The sequence below is a fragment of the Xenopus laevis genome, chromosome 4L, assembly GCF_017654675.1.
Source record: "Xenopus laevis strain J_2021 chromosome 4L, Xenopus_laevis_v10.1, whole genome shotgun sequence".
NCBI lineage: Eukaryota > Metazoa > Chordata > Amphibia > Anura > Pipidae > Xenopus > Xenopus laevis.
The window spans coordinates 149,708,260-149,725,786 of record NC_054377.1 but is presented as its reverse complement, the minus strand read 5'-3'; the positions used below and the strand labels follow the sequence as shown (position 1 = coordinate 149,725,786).

General features: G+C 42.0%; 1 protein-coding gene across 4 annotated transcripts in view; it reads right to left on the bottom strand.

The window, feature by feature from the left end:
- Positions 1-17,198, bottom strand: part of slmap.L (sarcolemma associated protein L homeolog) — a 110,068-nt gene extending 92,870 nt beyond the window's left edge. For all 4 annotated transcript variants that reach the window (XM_018241903.2, XM_018241902.1, XM_041590946.1 and 1 more), the window contains exon 1: positions 14,898-17,198. In XM_018241903.2, coding sequence (XP_018097392.1) covers positions 14,898-15,095 — 198 coding nt within the window. In that variant the 5' untranslated portion in view covers positions 15,096-17,198. The remainder of the gene's footprint in view (positions 1-14,897) is intronic.
- Between the last annotated feature and the right edge of the window lie 329 nt (positions 17,199-17,527).

The window sequence follows — 17,527 nt, the reverse complement described above, 5'->3', positions numbered from 1 at the left end:
GTGAAGTTTTAAAATTATTTGGATTTTGTGATGCAAATATTTCAAGGAGATTGAACCCAAATCTCTGCAAGAAGGATGGAGGAAGGAAGGATATAAATATCTATTAATGACAGGCAGTTATACTTGTGCGCACCCACAATCCCTAGGGAGCTGAGCGAAGGCAGCTGAAAACTTCGTGGAAAAGGTGGGTTTATGGTATAACGAACATTTTGTTTCCAGAAAAAGTCCATTTGGATTAAAAAAAAAAATAGGTATAACAAACAGCATTCCCTAAAATTACAAATTTTTCGGAATTTATTTAACCCCGAGGATGGGAAAGGTCAGAATCTGAAAATTCGGCATATCAGACCTGTCGAGGTTGCATATAAGTCAATGGGAGAAGTCCCAATGATTTTTTGATGTGCGCTGGTTTCCGGGTGAAAAAATCCGAAAAAAATAGATTTTTTTTTTTTTCCCCACAAAGCAAATTTTCGGGAAAATGTAATAACAAATAAGCGCAAAAAACCAGAGCGGATTTAAACAAAGTTTGCAGCAGAAAATATTGAGATAAATTCGGACTTTGATAAATAACCCCCTAAGTGCCTCACTGCAGGACTACTCAGTGCCTTGAGAGCTGGGAAGTAGTGATGTGCGGGTTCACCCGAAACCCACAGTGACTCTAGGGTTGACCACCAGTTGGTGGGTTTGGGTTGAAATTTGGCCAAGCATTGTGGGTTATGGTTGGGTGATGGTCAGACTGGGGAAGTCCACTGCGCCAAGGCTGCTGAAGATTCCATGTTTTGGAACCAGAAGGATGTACAGAACAAGATAATGGGGCTCGTTTATCAACACTGGGCAGATTTGGCCAAGGGCAGTTACCTATAGCAACCAATCAGTGATTAGCTTTTTTAAGCAAGCTGCAAGTAGAACAATGAATGATTTGCCCAGTGTTGATAAATGACCTCCAATGTGTGTAATGGTTGTTTGTGGTTCCTAATAGGGCAACATTTTACAGGTTAAGGTCTTGTGGGTTAAGGTTGGGTGCAGGTTGGGGTTTTTCCTGACCCGCACATCACTACTGGTATGGTTCAAGCAGGAGAGTGACCTGTGGATATATAGGCACATCAGGACTGGATGCTTAAAAGAGAATCCAACCTGTAATAAAAAATAAACACTCACCCAAGTCTTCTGCCGATAACAGTTCATCTCTCACCATAGACAAACCGAATATTATACCAAAATTAGTTTCATGTCATCGGTGAGTCTAGGCCAACTTTAGCCTTTATTGATATTTGTTAGGAAGTGGTGAAACCCACCAGCAGGTATATACCCTACATGGAGTGCAGGTGCCCTAGCAGCCACAACTCAGTGCTGAACTCAGTGTTGCTTTGCCCCTTATGCAATTGGACTTACTGGGTAAATTATCATCTGTGTGGCACGGACCTCAACAGGACTCACAGCGGCCTTATAATAAACATTTATCTCCCCTTTAATCCATATATAATACACAAGAGCCATGAATATCATCATAAATCAAAATCATAAATTATATCATGAATAAAGTACCCCCTCTTGTAAAATATAAGGATATAAGTTACCGAGGAGTTTCATGACCATATAAAAGTATGAGGCCAAAGGCCTTATACAGGTCATGGAACCGGGTGACCTTTATTTATTATAAATAAAGTGAGTACGTTTCAGTGAGTTATGTGACAGAAATGACATAACTGATGACATCAGAACTCACCGTTTATAAGGATATAATTTACAAGATATTCATGGCTTGTGTGTATTATATTCTAATAATCGGTGTTTAGTGATGTCATTTCTGTCACACGACTCCCTGAAACTTGTATATTATAAATAAATTATCCCCTTTGGCCGAGTGCTTTTATGTGGTCATGGAATGCCCTGGTGACTTATAATATCCTTATATTATTCAACAGGGGGTACTTTATTCAATAAATACACTCAATCTTCTGACCTCATTCAAGGGACAGAGCCCTCCAGTCTCACGGAATGGGTAACACTGACAAGGCACAGGTATTGGATCAGTTATCCGGAAAACCATCCCAAAGATCCGTTATACAAAATACCCCATGTCCTGATCATTCTGGATAACAGGTCCCATACCTGTACTTTGTTCCCAACTAAGATATAATTAATCCTTATTGGAGGCAAAACAATCCTATACAGGTTTATTTAATGTTTACATGATTTTCTAGTGAAGATCCAAATTATGGAAAGATTCATTATCAGGAAAACCCCAGCATTCTGGATAATAGGTCCAATACCAGTAAGAAAATGATTCTGTACTAACAGGGGGCTCCTGTATGTTATTTCATGCCAAACAGCCATGTACAATTGAATGTAACCTGTAGTAAAAACAAGTTTAACAGACTTCCACCTAATGATCATGACTAATTACTAGGCTAAATGCAAAGAACTCTCTTTTAATGACAGCCGCCAGTGTACAAAAAGGCACAGCTGAGAAAGACGGATTTGGGTCTGGGATTTGTAAGAAGCAGCAGTGAAACAAGAGTCGCACGGGAATATCCCATTTCACAACACAGGGCAAGTGTTAAGGACAGAAGCAGAGAATGTTGTTAGACAGGCTTGGGTGACTGCAATGGAATATTTATAATTAATGTGTAGTACGGAAAATCTACAGTAAGCATAGCAGGACAAATCTGTACTAAATCCACTGCACCATTATCAGCTCAGGTGCACAAAGTCCATAAAACATTCCTATATTATATATATATTATATAATATATTTGTGCAACATCGGAGAACAGGAACCACAGCTCATAAACATCTCTTAATAGAGAAAAACGAGCATTAAAACAGTTCTACAGAGAGTGGCCTTTTATGGGAACACGTAGGATTACGTAATCAGAGAACAACGTTAATTAAACTATTAAGGATCATTTCATGCAAATATTCCCAGCATTTAGATCAAAATAGATAACTTGAGAAAGGGCAACTGCACCTATTGTAAAAAAATCCTCTAAATTCCAGAAATAATTAATCATTTCAATTATTATAATTGTATTTATCTTGCAAGTGTATATTTTCAATGGTTTATTTGTTAAGGTGGCCATAAACGTACAGATCCACAATGTTGCCAAACAAGCGGATCTCTCCCTGATATGCCTGCATTGAGGTGGGTGATATTAGGTTGATCCGATCGTGGGCCCTAGGGCCCAACGATCGGCTCATAATGCATCCGATACGGGCGGTCGGTTCGCATAAACGAACAGATGTGCCCGCGATCCGAAGGGATTTTTTAAACTGCCCGATCAAGATCTATATGGATCGGGGAAAACCCTACCCCCCCACCCCACATAGACCCCTCCTCCCCCTAGCCTAGCTGCCCCCCGGGCAAATGCCCCTAACTTTTTACTTACCCACCGGTGCAGATTCAGTGATTGGAGTTCACAGCAGCCATCTTCCGGGTCTCGAGTAATCGGAGAATGACACCGCAGGAAGAAGACACAAAGACCCAGAAGATGGCGTCCGTGAACTCCAATCCCTGAATCTGCACCGGTGGGTAAGTAAAAAGTTAGGGGCATTTGACGGGGTAACAGCTAGACCTGGGGAGGGGGTCTATGTGGGGTAGGTTTTTTTTTTTTTAATAAGGGTTTTGTTTCTCCTTTAAGCTGATAATATTGGCGCCAATAGAAATGTACAGAAAAACCGATATTTGGAATGTGTACAGTAGGGAGATAATTCTGAAAGATGAATTTGTTATACGGATATCAGTTGGTCCATTGATCAGGTTAAAAATATTAATTTGGCAATGTCAGCAAGTGCACCAGTAGATAAGGAAATAAAGATGAATAATTGCTTCCTGCTGATCCGATTCATTTGGGTCGTAGTAGAAATGCGGCTACACTATGTATACGTAATGAAACGGTATTGTATGCCGTATGAGTAGCCGTGTTTCTATCATTTGTTCATTCAGACTGGGATCAGACAGTTTATTGCAACCTTAAAGGAAACTTTATATATTGAATTTATTGAGCCAGCCTAAAGGTTCAGCATTTCTATAGTAGTAGTAATGATTCAGGCCTTCAAAATTTTTGCAGGAGTTTCCCATCTTGGATTTTGTTAAGAGTGTCAGTCAGGGTTGGACTGGGGGGCCCAGGGCTGCTGTCCAGGGCCCCCCTCCGGACCCCACTGCTGCAACGCCGATAGTGTGCACGCCACTGCGTGAGCACACCACTCCCCGCCGCCCAGTGTGCGCTTATGCGCCGGTGCACCTAGTTTGACAAGAGGCGCAGCAGGAAGCAACTTTAAAAATTGCGGATCTGGGTCGGCGGTGGGGCCCACCGGGTTTTTTCCCGGTGTCCCGCCGGCCCAGTCTGACACTGGTGTCAGTGGCACTGCACATGCTCAGTGGGCTCTGAGCTGCTGTGGAAAAGCTAAGCTTAGGGTTTGTCGCTAATTATCCAGCAGAAAATGAGTTGTCACGTAAATGTTACAGGGCTGCATGATCCCTAAGCTCAGTAACGGACAGCAGAACGTGCTGTGCAGTGAAAATCAAAATCACTGCTAAAATGCAGATCTGCTTAAATCCTTAAAGGGATTATCTAGCAGCCCTAAATGCAGCTACTTTGTGTAGAGTTTCTTTTTCAAGAAAGAGTCAGCCAAATCCTGATCTGAATTCAAACCTTAAAGGGGACCCGTCACCCAAAAAAATTATTCAGAATCCTATTTTATCACATTAGTCAAGCAAAATGAACTTTAATTACACTACATATATTATTTGAATCTTGTTTCCATCAGTCTGGGAATTCATAATTATAACAAACAGGCAGGAGCCATTTTGTGGACACTGTTATTAAGGAACGTCTTGCATCATCCATCTCAGAATCTTGTTTGTGCACCAGAATGGGGGACCTGATGCCCATCCCCATGCCCTGGCTACACAAATAAACGGTAAAGAGAATGGGGGAATGTGTGGAGAGCAGTGACATGTAGGAAGTGCTGAATGGAAAGTGAAAGTAATTGTCTGCCCCGCATCTATGCCATTGGCATAGAGGAGGGGCAGACAATATTTGATTGACAGCTGAGATTTTTAAATGAGCTTACAACAGCTATGAATGCTTTAATAAAAAATAGAAATTGGATTTCATGTTTAATTTGAAAAGGACTTTTATTATACAGATTTTTGTGTCTGGGTGACGGGTCCACTTTAACTTGCATATGCAGTGAAGGGTTACAATGAAATGTGCGAACAGAAAAAAAAAACACAATATTCTTGTTCAATTAATCAAACATCACATGGTTTTAAGGATTGAGTTTGGCCAAGCAGGTTGATTCAGCCAAATGGGAATGCTGATGAAAAACAGCAAATCATGGTTTTGGTGCATCCCTAATTCTGAAGCAAAATGAGTGGCTTAGTCGCCTATTTAAACCCAAGAAACTTGTTACACATGGAAACTCCCTCACTTATACATAGAATTTAGTCTAGAAAATGGATTGGACCTGCTTCTCATTTGTTTTCCTTCCAGAAACCACTAACTCAATACAGAAGCAGCTTGGAAGGAAATAAAAAGAAGAGGTATGGGATCCGTTATCTGGAAACCAGAAAGCTCAGAATTATGGAAATGTCTCCCATAGACTCCATTTTATCCAAAATTTTAAATAATTTCCTTTTTCTGTGTAATAATAAAACAGTAGCTTGTACTTGATCCCAACTAAGATATAATTAATCCTTATTGGAAGCAAAACCAGCCTATTGGGATTATTTCATGTTTAAATGATTTTCTAGTAGACTTAAAGTGGCCATAGACGCAGAGCTCCGCTCGTTTGGCGAGGTCGGATATGCCAACATTGAAGTGGGCGATATCGGGCTGATCCGATCACAGTGGATCCGATACGGCCGGTCAAATTGCAGGACCGCATATACACACACAGATGCGGCCACGATTCAACAGGATTTTTTAACCTGCCTTATCGAGATCTGGCAAACTTTCGGCCACATATAGATCGGGGAAGCCCGTCGGATGGCCACACACAGGCCAATAAGCTGCCGACTCAGTGTGTCAGCAGTTTTTATTGGCTCGTGTATGGGGTCCTTTAAGGTACAAAGATCCAAAATTACGGAAAAATCCATTATCCGGAAAATCCCAGGTCCTGAGCATTCTGGATAACAGGTCCCATACCTGTACAGGTAAAAACACATTCATAATGGCACCCCCAATGATGGGTAAACACTGGGGAGATAACTCAATTGATATGAATCTCATTTCAACGCTAATGTGCGTATTACATAGTAAATTCAAGGGGGACAGGTACACAATTGCTGGTTGGCCAATAACCAAACCCACACCAACAGGAGCCATCAGAAGATCAGAATTTGTGTCTAAACAAACCAGCTGTGATCCTTGGGAACCCCAAAATCCTAAAAAGATCTGTTAAGACCATTCCAGCTCATCCATGTATTAAAAAGATCACTATCAATCACAGTGATAGGAGTAAGGCTGATATAATAATGTAACACTTACCTATTTAGAGTAGGTACAAGGAGTAAAGTAGGGTGAATAGAGAAAGAAAGTAGTTCACTATCACTTTAAGGGTTAAAAGGAGAATAGTGAAACTAGTAGCCAGATTACAACCAATGGAAAGCCACAAGTGGGGGTGGCGTAACATTGTTAGATGGGGTGTGGGGCAGGTTGGGACACTTCTCCCTGGTCCCATGGCTACAAGCCAGCAGAAATTCCAAGTAATGCTAACGCCACATATTTGTGCTCTCTTACATACAAAGATACCATTGTCACCAGTGTCAAAAATACAATATACTGAAGTACTTGGAATCAAAGTATTTAAAGGCGAATTCAACCCCTTATTAAAAAAAAAAAAAAACGTACCCCCCTCCAGATGGCTGACATGAACTCCGATGCCCTGAATCTGCACTAAGGGGTAAGTAAACAGTTAGGGGCATTTACGCGGGGTAGCAGCTAGACGGGGGGGGGAAGGTCTATGTAGGAGGGTAGGGTTTTTTTTTTAATAAGGGGTTGAATTCTCCTTTAAACACCTAACCAAATGCTTTATTCTTATAAAGGTGTTATCCAAATAACACATGCCAATGGTACTATGTGGAGGACATACTCATGCTGGCCAAATAGTTAATCAGTTAATAGTGCTGCTCCAGCAGACTTCTGCACTGCAATCCATTTCTCAAAAGAGCAAAAATATTTTTTTTTATATTTAAATCTGACATGGGGCTAGACATTGTCAGTTTCCCAGCGTGCCCCAGTCATGTGACTTTTGCTATGATAAACTTCAGTCTCTCTTCAAGGTGGAGTGATATCACCCCCCAGCAGCCTAATAACAGAACAATGGGAAGGTAACCAGATAGCAGCTCCCTAACACAAGATAACAGCTGCCTGGTAGATCTAAGAACAGCACTCAATAGTAAAATCCAGGTCCCACTGAGACACATTCAGTTACATTGAGTAGGAGAAACAACAGCCTGCCAGAAAGCAGTTCCATCCTAAAGTGCTGGCTCTTTCTGAAAGCAAATGACCAGGCAAAATGACCTGAGATGCACCTACACACCAATATTACAACTAAATACACTTGCTGGTTCAGAAATGACATTTTATATTGTAGAGTGAATTATTTGCAGTGTAATTTAGAAATAAAAACATTATTAAAATCATGACCAATGTGGCAGCTTATCTGCCAGTGTATATGGCATTTAGACAGGCCTTCCCGATCGATTTCTGGCAAAAAAAAAATATATATATATATTGATCGGGCAGGTTTGATCGAGGACCGCATTGGCTAGTTGATGTGGTTCTTGTCCCATCGTCGTCCATTACCATCGTTGTTTTTATAAGTAAGCCCAGAAATGTATTATTTGGGAACAGGCCCCCATCAGACTATTAGTGAAATCACCTGCCAAAATGCTTGTGCCAGAGTATAGAGAGGCCTGTCAAGTCATTTCAGTGATGGTCTATTTGGGCAGTTTCAGGCCCTTAACTCTGTATTTGTGGGGTATTTAAAAATGTTTAAAGAGCTCAAGAGCTTTCCCCAAATTAGAAAATCCCTTTGGATGCATCAGATAGGCACCAACATTAAAACCTGTGCCACTTGTGATCACAGCAATTGTGATTTTAGCACCAAACAAGGTGAGCAACATGTTACCTTCTGCAAAGTAGCTTTATAGCTGGAAATAACACAGGAGTGACCGTGAGCGAGCCCTTTAATTAGAGTTTAAGCACAGGATTCTCTGCGGTCAGATTCATTTGAAAGTCATTTGGTGCATGTGGAATTCTTCCACTTCATCCTTCATAAATCATCTAAGGTGCTAATCCCCTCTCCTAATGCATTGGAACGGCTCCTTACTAGTGATGTGTGGGTGCTAATGAAACCAGGAGGACGGGTGGTGCTGGGTGTAAAGGAGCTACATACATCCATACAAACATACATGCATATAAACATACATACATTCATATAAACATACATACATACATAAGATTCTAAAGTTATCTGTTCCATAGTTAAAGTGTCTTGCTGGGTTAAATAAGACAATAGGATATAAAATCTTTCTGGATATTAGATTTACAGATAATAGGTACCATAATGTACTGATGGGGATAAAACATTGCAGTTTAGACACCTGATATCCTAATATTATTCAGCAGTAAGAACCCTTTTTCTTCTTTTGACTCTTTCCAGTTTTCAACTGGGGGTCACTGACCCCATCTAAAACAAATACTCTAAGGCTACACATTTATTTTTGTTTACTCGTCTTTCTATTCAGGCCTCTCCTATTCATATTCCAATCTCTAAGTCAAATCAGTGCATGGTTGCTGGGTGAATTTGGACCCTAGCAACCAGATTGGCGAAACTGCAGAATAAAAAGCTAGATCTCAAAACCACAAATATTAAACAATGAAAACCAATTGCAAATTGTCTCAGAATTTCATTCTCTACATCATATTAATTTAAAGGTGAACCAATCCATCGGATTTGGAATTCAGTTCCGAGTGGAAAGGTCCGCCTTATCCTCTTTGGTTATAAATGTGACACCAGGGCACTTTATGGTAAGATCCTGTGTTTGACATAAAACGGACAAACTTCATTGTAAGAAGAGAACAAGGAGCCGAAATGATATAGGAACTGGCACCCCCTTCCCCCCTGGGGTAGCCCCTCATTGTCTCAGACGCAGGCAGATGGCTAAGAACGTGTGTGTATAATGGGCAGCCCCCGAGTCCATTTAAAAGACACAAATGTGAGCTATAGTAACAGGCAGACTAAACAAGGAGATTCCAGACCTTAGAGAAAAAGCAGATTTCCACTTTACACATAAATAACATTGTGACGACACAAGAGCAACATTAAGTACCTAATTCAGCTTTGGGAGTCCTTTAAGGACAGGGTCTGCTGCAAATCTCCTCGCTGCTCTCCCCCTAGTCCTGGGTGACAGATGGCTGCTCCCCCCCAGAATGAGACAAGTCTTTTGTTCGGATTTCTTTAGGCCCAGCTTTCTGAAGTGCAGTAAATACACTGATCCCGAATACACGCCAAGTCAGCCTTTTTTCTGCATAATGGATTAGACGGGTTCCTAAAAGATGGCTGTCTGCGATGCGGGTTGTTATAGTTCAGTAACTGTTGGGCCCCGAGCTAAGCCTATGCATGGCTTGTCACATTAAACATTAGCAGGTTCAATTATATTTCTATGTTAACTCCTCCTGTCCAGCTACAATAGTAAATACAATACTCGCTGGAAAGAGAAGCCCAAACAGAAGCCAGTATAGAAAGCTGCGTGACACATACATGTAATTGGACATATATTGCTCAAGAGAGTGGAGGTGGCTATAGGGGCAGAATAATGAGGGCAATAAAACTCCATATAAGATGACAAGGAGGGTCAAACTAAGTTGGTAAACCAAATAAGGGACAGAGCAATTTAAAAGATTTGTTTACCTTTAAACTAACTTTAAGCATGATCAACGCTGCGAAATATGTTGGCGCTTTAAGAATACATGTTAATAATATCGAGAGTGATATCCTGAGACAATTTGCGATTGGTTTTCATTTTTTCTTATTTGTGGTTTTTGAGTTATTTAGCTTTTTATTCAGCAGCTCTCCAGTTTGCAATTTCAGCAGTGTGGTTGCTAGGGTCCAAATTACCCTAGCAACCATGCACTGATTAAAATAAGAGACTAGACCATGGATAGGAGAGGCCTGAATAGAAAGAGGAGTAATAAAAAGCAGCAATAACAATTAATGTGTAGCCTCACTAGGGATGCACCGAATCCAGGATTCGGCTAGGATTTTGCCTTTTTTAGCAGGATTCAGATTCGGTTGAATCCTTCTGCCAGGCCGAACCAAATCGGAATCCTAATTTACATATGCAAAGTAGAACAGGAGGGAAATCAGGTGACTTGTGGTCATTAAAAAAAAAGGAAGTAAAAAATGTTTTCATCTTCCCACCCCTAATTTGCATATTCAAATTAGGATTCGGTTCGGTAATTGACAAATCTATCACGGAGGATTCCGGGGTTCGGCCAAATCCAAAATAGTGCATTTCTAAGCCTTACAGAGCATTTCTTTTTAGATGGGGTAAGTGACCCCCATTTGAAAGCTGGAAAGAGTCGGAAGAACAAGACAAATAAACCCGAAATGATAAAAAAAAGAAAAAATGAAGGACAACTGAAAAGTTGCTTAGAATTAGCCATTCTATGACATACTAAAAGTGAACCAACCTTTAAAAGGATAGCAATGAAACTAAGCTACAGTATATAAAAGGGAAATCTAAAATGTTATTCCTTATTGACTGCATTTAAATTAATCTCCAAAATTATATTTTAGGTTGCTCTAACGTGTGCTGTTTTAAAGGAGAACCAAACCCTTTTTATTAAAATCCACAGAAATCGCATAAGCACCGGAAGACCCAAAGATTACAGAAGAGAAAAAGATGGCGCCCATGAAAGCCGATGACCTAAATCTGCAACGAGGGGTAAGTAAAGGCGTGGGGGCATTTACCCAGGGTAACACCTAGGCTGGGGGGGGGAGTCTATGTAGGGTAGGGGATTTTAATAAAAAAGGTTTGGTTCTCCTTTAACCAAATTACAGAAGCATAAAAACTATGTTAGAATTAATAATTTCTAAAGAAAATAAAAAGTCTCACATAAACCACTTTCAAAGTTTGGGAGGGGGGCAAAATTCAACTGAAATTATGGGCAGGGTCACAAAATCCCCAGTTTGACATGCGTGCTTAGATTGTAAGCTCCACTGGGGCAGTACAGGTGTAACGGATGAACATAGATCTGTAAAGTGAGATGTAAATGTATTGGCACTGTGTAACTAAAGGATTATATTGAGGCTGAAGACACAGTTTTCTGCACTAGAGCTCCTATAGGACTTTAATGCTGGGAGTTCCAGTCGCACAGAATCTGGAGGGTTTGCCGGCTGTTTCATTGCACCCTACTCGGTGGATTCCATGTGAATAACACACAATCCATCAGACGTGACAAGCATAACAGTAGGGGTAGAAGCGGACACTAGTCATCATCTCTACGCTTTTTCTACACGCAATAATATGAGCAGCGCGACTACAAATCACAACGATCTGCTGAGACGTAGAAGAGGTGGATTTCAGCTGCCACCCACCGTGAATCTTAAACACAGTTTCATGGCACATTGCACAGAAAACACTGCGGCAATCCGAATGGGTTTTAAGTTAAAAATTATACAGTTACGCACATGGCATTAAGCCATTAATAATTATCTTTAGCGGTTTCTTCTTTGGCAGCACGGCAAGTAACAAGCATAGGCTGAAATGTGCCGAATCCAAAGAACACTGTGGTGTGCCTGTTATTAAACCCATGTATTTTATACACACGTGCACAATACTGCATTGGTGAAACTCATGTCTTTGCATAGGGCCACTGGATGAGTCTCCATATAAAGCAACTTAAAGGGGTGGTGAGCCTTTAAGTTAACTTTTAATATGTTACAGGATGGCTAATTCTAAGCAACTTTTCAATTGACCTTTATTTTTTAATATTTTCAGCATTATTTGCCTTTTTCTTCTGACTCTTTACAGTTTTCAAATGGGGGTCACTGACCCCATCTATCTACTTTTTATTATTCATCTTTCTATTCAGGCCTCTCCTATTCATATTCCAGTCTCTTATTCAAATCAGTGCATGGCTGATAGGGGAATTTGGATCCTAGCAACCAGATGGCTGAAATTGATGAATAGAGCTGCTGAATAAAAAGCTAAATAACTCAATAACAAATGAAAAATAAATGCAGATTGTCTCATAATATCACTCTGCATATCACAGTAAAAGGCAATTAAAGGTGAGCAATCCCTTTAAGCTCTGAGCTTCTACATACCTACCTCCTCTGGTGTCTGTGCTCCCAGCATTGGTCCTGTTAGTTGCAACAAGGGGGCATATTGAAGGTGGGAGTAGAAATCAGTACTGTGATACATGCCAAGTATACGGCAACCCTTGCTATGATTTAAGCACCAAAGGAAAATGAATGCCCCGGTTTAAAGGAACAGTAACATCAAAAAATGTCATTGTTTTAAAGTAATAAAAATATAATGCAGAGTTGCCCTGCACTGGTAAAACTGTTGTGTTTGCTGCAAAAATACTATTATTGTTTATATGAATAAGCTGCTGTGTAGCAATGGGGGCAGTCATTCAAAGGAGAAAAGGCTCAGGTTACACAGCAGATAAGCTCTGTAGAACATAATGGCGTTATCTGTTATCCACAATTTAACCTGTGCCATATAGCCTTTTTACAATTTCCACCATTGCTACACAGCAGCTTGTTTATATAAACTATAGTAGTACTTATCCGTTATCTACTGTGTATCCTGTGCTTGAATGGCTGCCCCCATGGCTACACAGCAGCTTGTTTATATGAACTATAGTAGTACTTATCTGTTATCTACTGTGTATCCTGTGCTTGAATGGCTGCCCCCATGGCTACACAGCAGCTTGTTTATATAAACTATAGTAGTACTTATCTGTTATCTACTGTGTATCCTGTGCTTGAATGGCTGTCCCCATGGCTACACAGCAGATTGTTTATATGAACTATAGAAGTGTTTCTGAAGCAAACCCTAAACAGGTGAAAGTGTCTTTCCATAATTATGCAAATCTTTAAATTCAACTGCACCTCTCTAAAATGTTCACTTGGTTATTACCTTAACAATTTTAGTAAGGGGGTTATAAGCCTGCCAGTAATGAGGAATCCATATTTCCAGGTTATGTTTTTAAGTCAAAACAGTTTTGTTAGACAATGTGCCAGTCTCAGAGCATTGCTACCGAAAAGGAAAAGAGTTAAATTTGCCATACATAGGCTAACGATAATGCTCTCGGTCTACAGGCTAAACAACTGCATGTTGTGCCATTTGGTTATTCACAAGGGTGGCCAAATAACACTGACCCATTAGTGTGAGTAACTGGCACAAACATGAGGGCAAATCTCCTGCCAGGGCCCCATCCAGTAGCTGAGAATGGATTAAGTTTACAGAGACCAGCTTTGACTCACTATGCCATATGCCCTCAGGGGGACAGCAAAAGATTTAAATAAAACAGCCATGCCAAATCTGGGTATTTATGCCCCCTACTTGTTACAAGTCCCACCAGTAGCAAAGACCCAAACTAGAGAACTGCCTGGTCATACCACAGGGAGAGGGCAGAGTTAATCATTAACAAAAACAGTGCAATTCTGAGCCCTGAGAAAAATGTAATCCATTTGAAAGAAAAAGAAATTTATCTTTAATGTCACTTGGCTCTCAGGCTTTGGCATGCTGGGAGTTGCAGATCTTTCACAGCAAGCGGCTCCACACCTCCCTATGGCTGATTTATGAAATATGCAAACACATTGCTATTTGCAATTTGTCATTTGATCCCGTCATTTGATAAAAAAGACATGTATTCATACACATAAACACAACGTAAAGGAGCAGAAAACAACACATCTGTATGCACTACACCACCAAATATTTGTAGTTTTCTGTTTCTTGTTTTTATGAGCATTAAGAATGTTTATGACCATTTGCCTTTAAAGTCTGTCCTGCTATTCAATAGGGGTAGCAATATCAGCCTAGATTACCCCTTAATTCAAGGGTATCTCCCACAGTCAATCCCATCATGTTCTTCTTATCCAAATAGCAGCAGCAGCCGCTCTACAGAAATTGCATCAAAACGTGAGCCTGGGAAAGAGCCATATAGTGACTCATAGCAAGGGCCTGTGGTTCCATCTGTAACAGATATAAACAAACCCACTTACATCACAAGACCGTTTATTCCAGTGGAGATCCCTAGCCCTTCATATTGAACACAGCAGAGAGAATACAACTTGGCTTTGCCATATGGAGACAAGAGGGAACATTGAGGAAGCCAGTGGCCAAACTGTGGCAGATCAAACACTAGTTTATATGTTGGTTAAAGGGTGTTTACCAAAAAACAAACCCACAAGCAAAACAGATGCCACAAAGAACGCCTCCGAGAGGTGCGCATGGGCTTGTATTCCTGTTTCACAGGTTTGTAAGAAATAAGGAAACCCAGAGCAAGTCAGTGTGAGTGGCAAAATGTTTTCCCCAACATAACTGACACTATCATGGTTTAATCCCAGAAATCACATGTGAGTCTATAGGTGCAAACTGGGTTTTGTACAGTGTCAGCTTGATATGTAAGGGATAAACAAAAGTAAGTATTTATCTGTTTCTAAAAAATAATATTCTTTGCAATACAAGCCTTGTTGCCCCCTCTGAAACCACATTGATTTTGTTCATCACTACATGTAAGACACCAAGGAAGGGGAAGAGCAGCCCTGCAGCTGGAACAAGCCGGGCATAAAGGCTGCCCAACTCTCTGTCCTTGGGATCATAGAAAATAGGTAAAAGTCATGCTCAGTCTAACGAGTATTACCTTGCCAGTCTTGTGGTCAAACCAGACAAGCGCATGGTTTCTTGACAGCACCTTGCAGTCAAAGGTTGCATTGTTCTGTGCTGGGCGACAGCGAGCCACGGAGCGGCCAATCTTGACGGGCTCGTCCAAGTAGACATGGCGCTCTTGGAAAGGGTGGGAGTTGGGGCGGCAGGTGAAGATTGCCAAGGCTGAAGGCATCTGAGACAGCTTGGGTAGTGGGTCAATCTAATCAGGAACAAAGGATATCTACTCCCTGGTCCAGGCAGCCCTGTGATCACCAGATTTTTGTGGAGCAGTATCACCTAGTCATAACACACTATGGCTAAAAGGAGTGCGGGCCAGTCTGTAAACAATCCTTCCAGTTCTCCGGCCAATGCTCCATACTGGTCCCATGCAAGACTGCCTCCACTAGCACTTGCAACACCTTGGGGTTTAGTCTGCCCTCCAATTTATTTTTAATCCATCATCAGGAACTGCACAGATAAAACAAGTATGCCAGATGTAAAACAGCCTGGTTCCAAGTCATGCACAATCCAAAGGTTAGCTTGTTTTCTGCCAGAGTCAAATAGTGCCAGTCTGCTTGGGATTCTCTACCACTCTGTGCCAAGCAAATGGCAAGTCCAAACCCCCCTCCAAGGACTCGACACTGCCAACAACAGTTATACAGTGCTCTGAGTATGGAACTAATGTAGGATGTCAGGATCAACTGGGAACAGCAGACACTGGAGTTGCTTCAAAACGTTGAGGTCGGGATCACAGGGGCCAGTTGCAATTGGAGAGGCAGAGATTGTGCAGAAAGGAAGAGGAGCAGATTTCAGTAGGAAAGGCCCAGCGGTGCCAGAAAGCAGGTGCAGGTTATCACAGTGGCTGCACAGGTAGAATAGGTTTCTCTGTAACTAGGAGAGAGGTACCGCGGATTGGGGAGGGGGTTAAGGAAAGTTTACTTGTGTGTGTCACCGGGGGTGTATAATTGGGACCTGGGTGCTAAGGCAGGTAAGTAAAGGGAGTTAGGGATTAAAGGGTCTCACAGGATTGGGCAAACACTGAAGGGCTATAAAACAGATTACCCAGAATTAGGATTGAGAGGGGCGGGTAGAAGTGTAACTTGGGGAGGAGAAGCAGTAACTCTAATTTGGAAGGGGCCAGGCCTTGGTGCAAAGGAGTTGCTTGTAGAGCTCGGCTGAGCAGCCGGAAGTGATGTAAAGGTGCCAGTGATTTAGAGGAGCCCAGGCTGGGCCAGTTACTCACACACTGGGGGAGACTCGTGTAATGATCAGGGAGTGGATAGGACCCGGGGATGGCCAAGCTTGAGTGGGAGAAGGAAGCGGAAGTGGTCAGAGTGAGGGCAGAGAGGTGAGCAGAACTGGCAACTCTGACAGGTGGGGAGCCGGTTATTGGGAGAGCCGGTTATTGGGATAGCCGGTTAGTGAAGCCCGGGGAGACGCCGGTATCACATACACAAGTGGTTCTCATCCTCCAGAACAAACGGACACCTGAATATCACAGGGTTTAGTCCGAGGGGCCCCGGGATGTGTCCGACACAAGAGTACCGGGGCCCGGCCGTCAGTCACTCAGGTAGCGGCGGTTACAGAAGAACAAAGCAATTAATCCGGTGTAAGCGAGGTGCGGTCTTTCCGAGGTGTCCGCAAACAGCAGTCCCCGGTGTCACAGCGAGCTGGCCAAGGCGTTAGTGTATGACGGCCCCGGCGCACTCCCCTTCCTCCTGCGCCGCCATGCTCTATTCAAGCGACCTCCCCGCAGAGCACTACACCAGCCGGCCAACAGCGTCATGCACGGGGAGGAGACAGAACTCGACTGGCGTCGGTGAAAGCCAATCAGCTGCCGCAGCTTTCTAGCGTTTTATCTCGCCCATTCTAAACTGTCAAAGAAACCTCCTTATTCCTAGCGGGAGGGGTGTTTATGAGATGGTTCCGCCCGCTTCCGCCGGGAGTGCCGGTCACCTGGGGCAACCCATTCACAACATCTCCCCTGGCTTGTTGCTTCTGTGCCGTGTGGTGACGCCCAATGAAATCGGTTACAGGCTGCAAGTCCGCTTACATTTTACATGAGAGACTTCATATTACTCTGTGTTTATTAAACCACTCTATCCCCAAAGTGGACTTTATGCGGAGAAGATGTATTTGTGGATTGTGTTGTTATAGTTCACTGCTTCACTTATACCGTGGGGTGAGCCCAAATAGAATGACGTGTAAGTGGGCGGGGTTTATATGAGCGGTTTCTTAGAGCTGAGGGTGTTCGTCCTTCTCTCATTTACTTTTGTGAGGTAAATAAATGAATGAAAGTAAGTAGGTAGGACTGAGAGTGTTCTTCCTTCTCTCATTTACTTTTGTGAGGTAAATAAATGAATGAGGGTAAGTAAGTAGGACTGAGAGTGTTCTTCCTTCTCTCATTTACTTTTGTGAGGTAAATAAATGAATGAAAGTAAGTAGGTAGGACTGCGAGTGTTCTTCCTTCTCTCATTTACTTTTGTGAGGTAAATAAATAAATGAATGAAAGTAAGTAGGTAGGACTGAGAGTGTTGTGGGGGTACAGGGTTTTTTTTTTCTTCAGGGTTTCCTTCTCCTTTAAGCTGAAAGTCTCAGTTCTGCCAAGAGACCTGCTTATCTTAG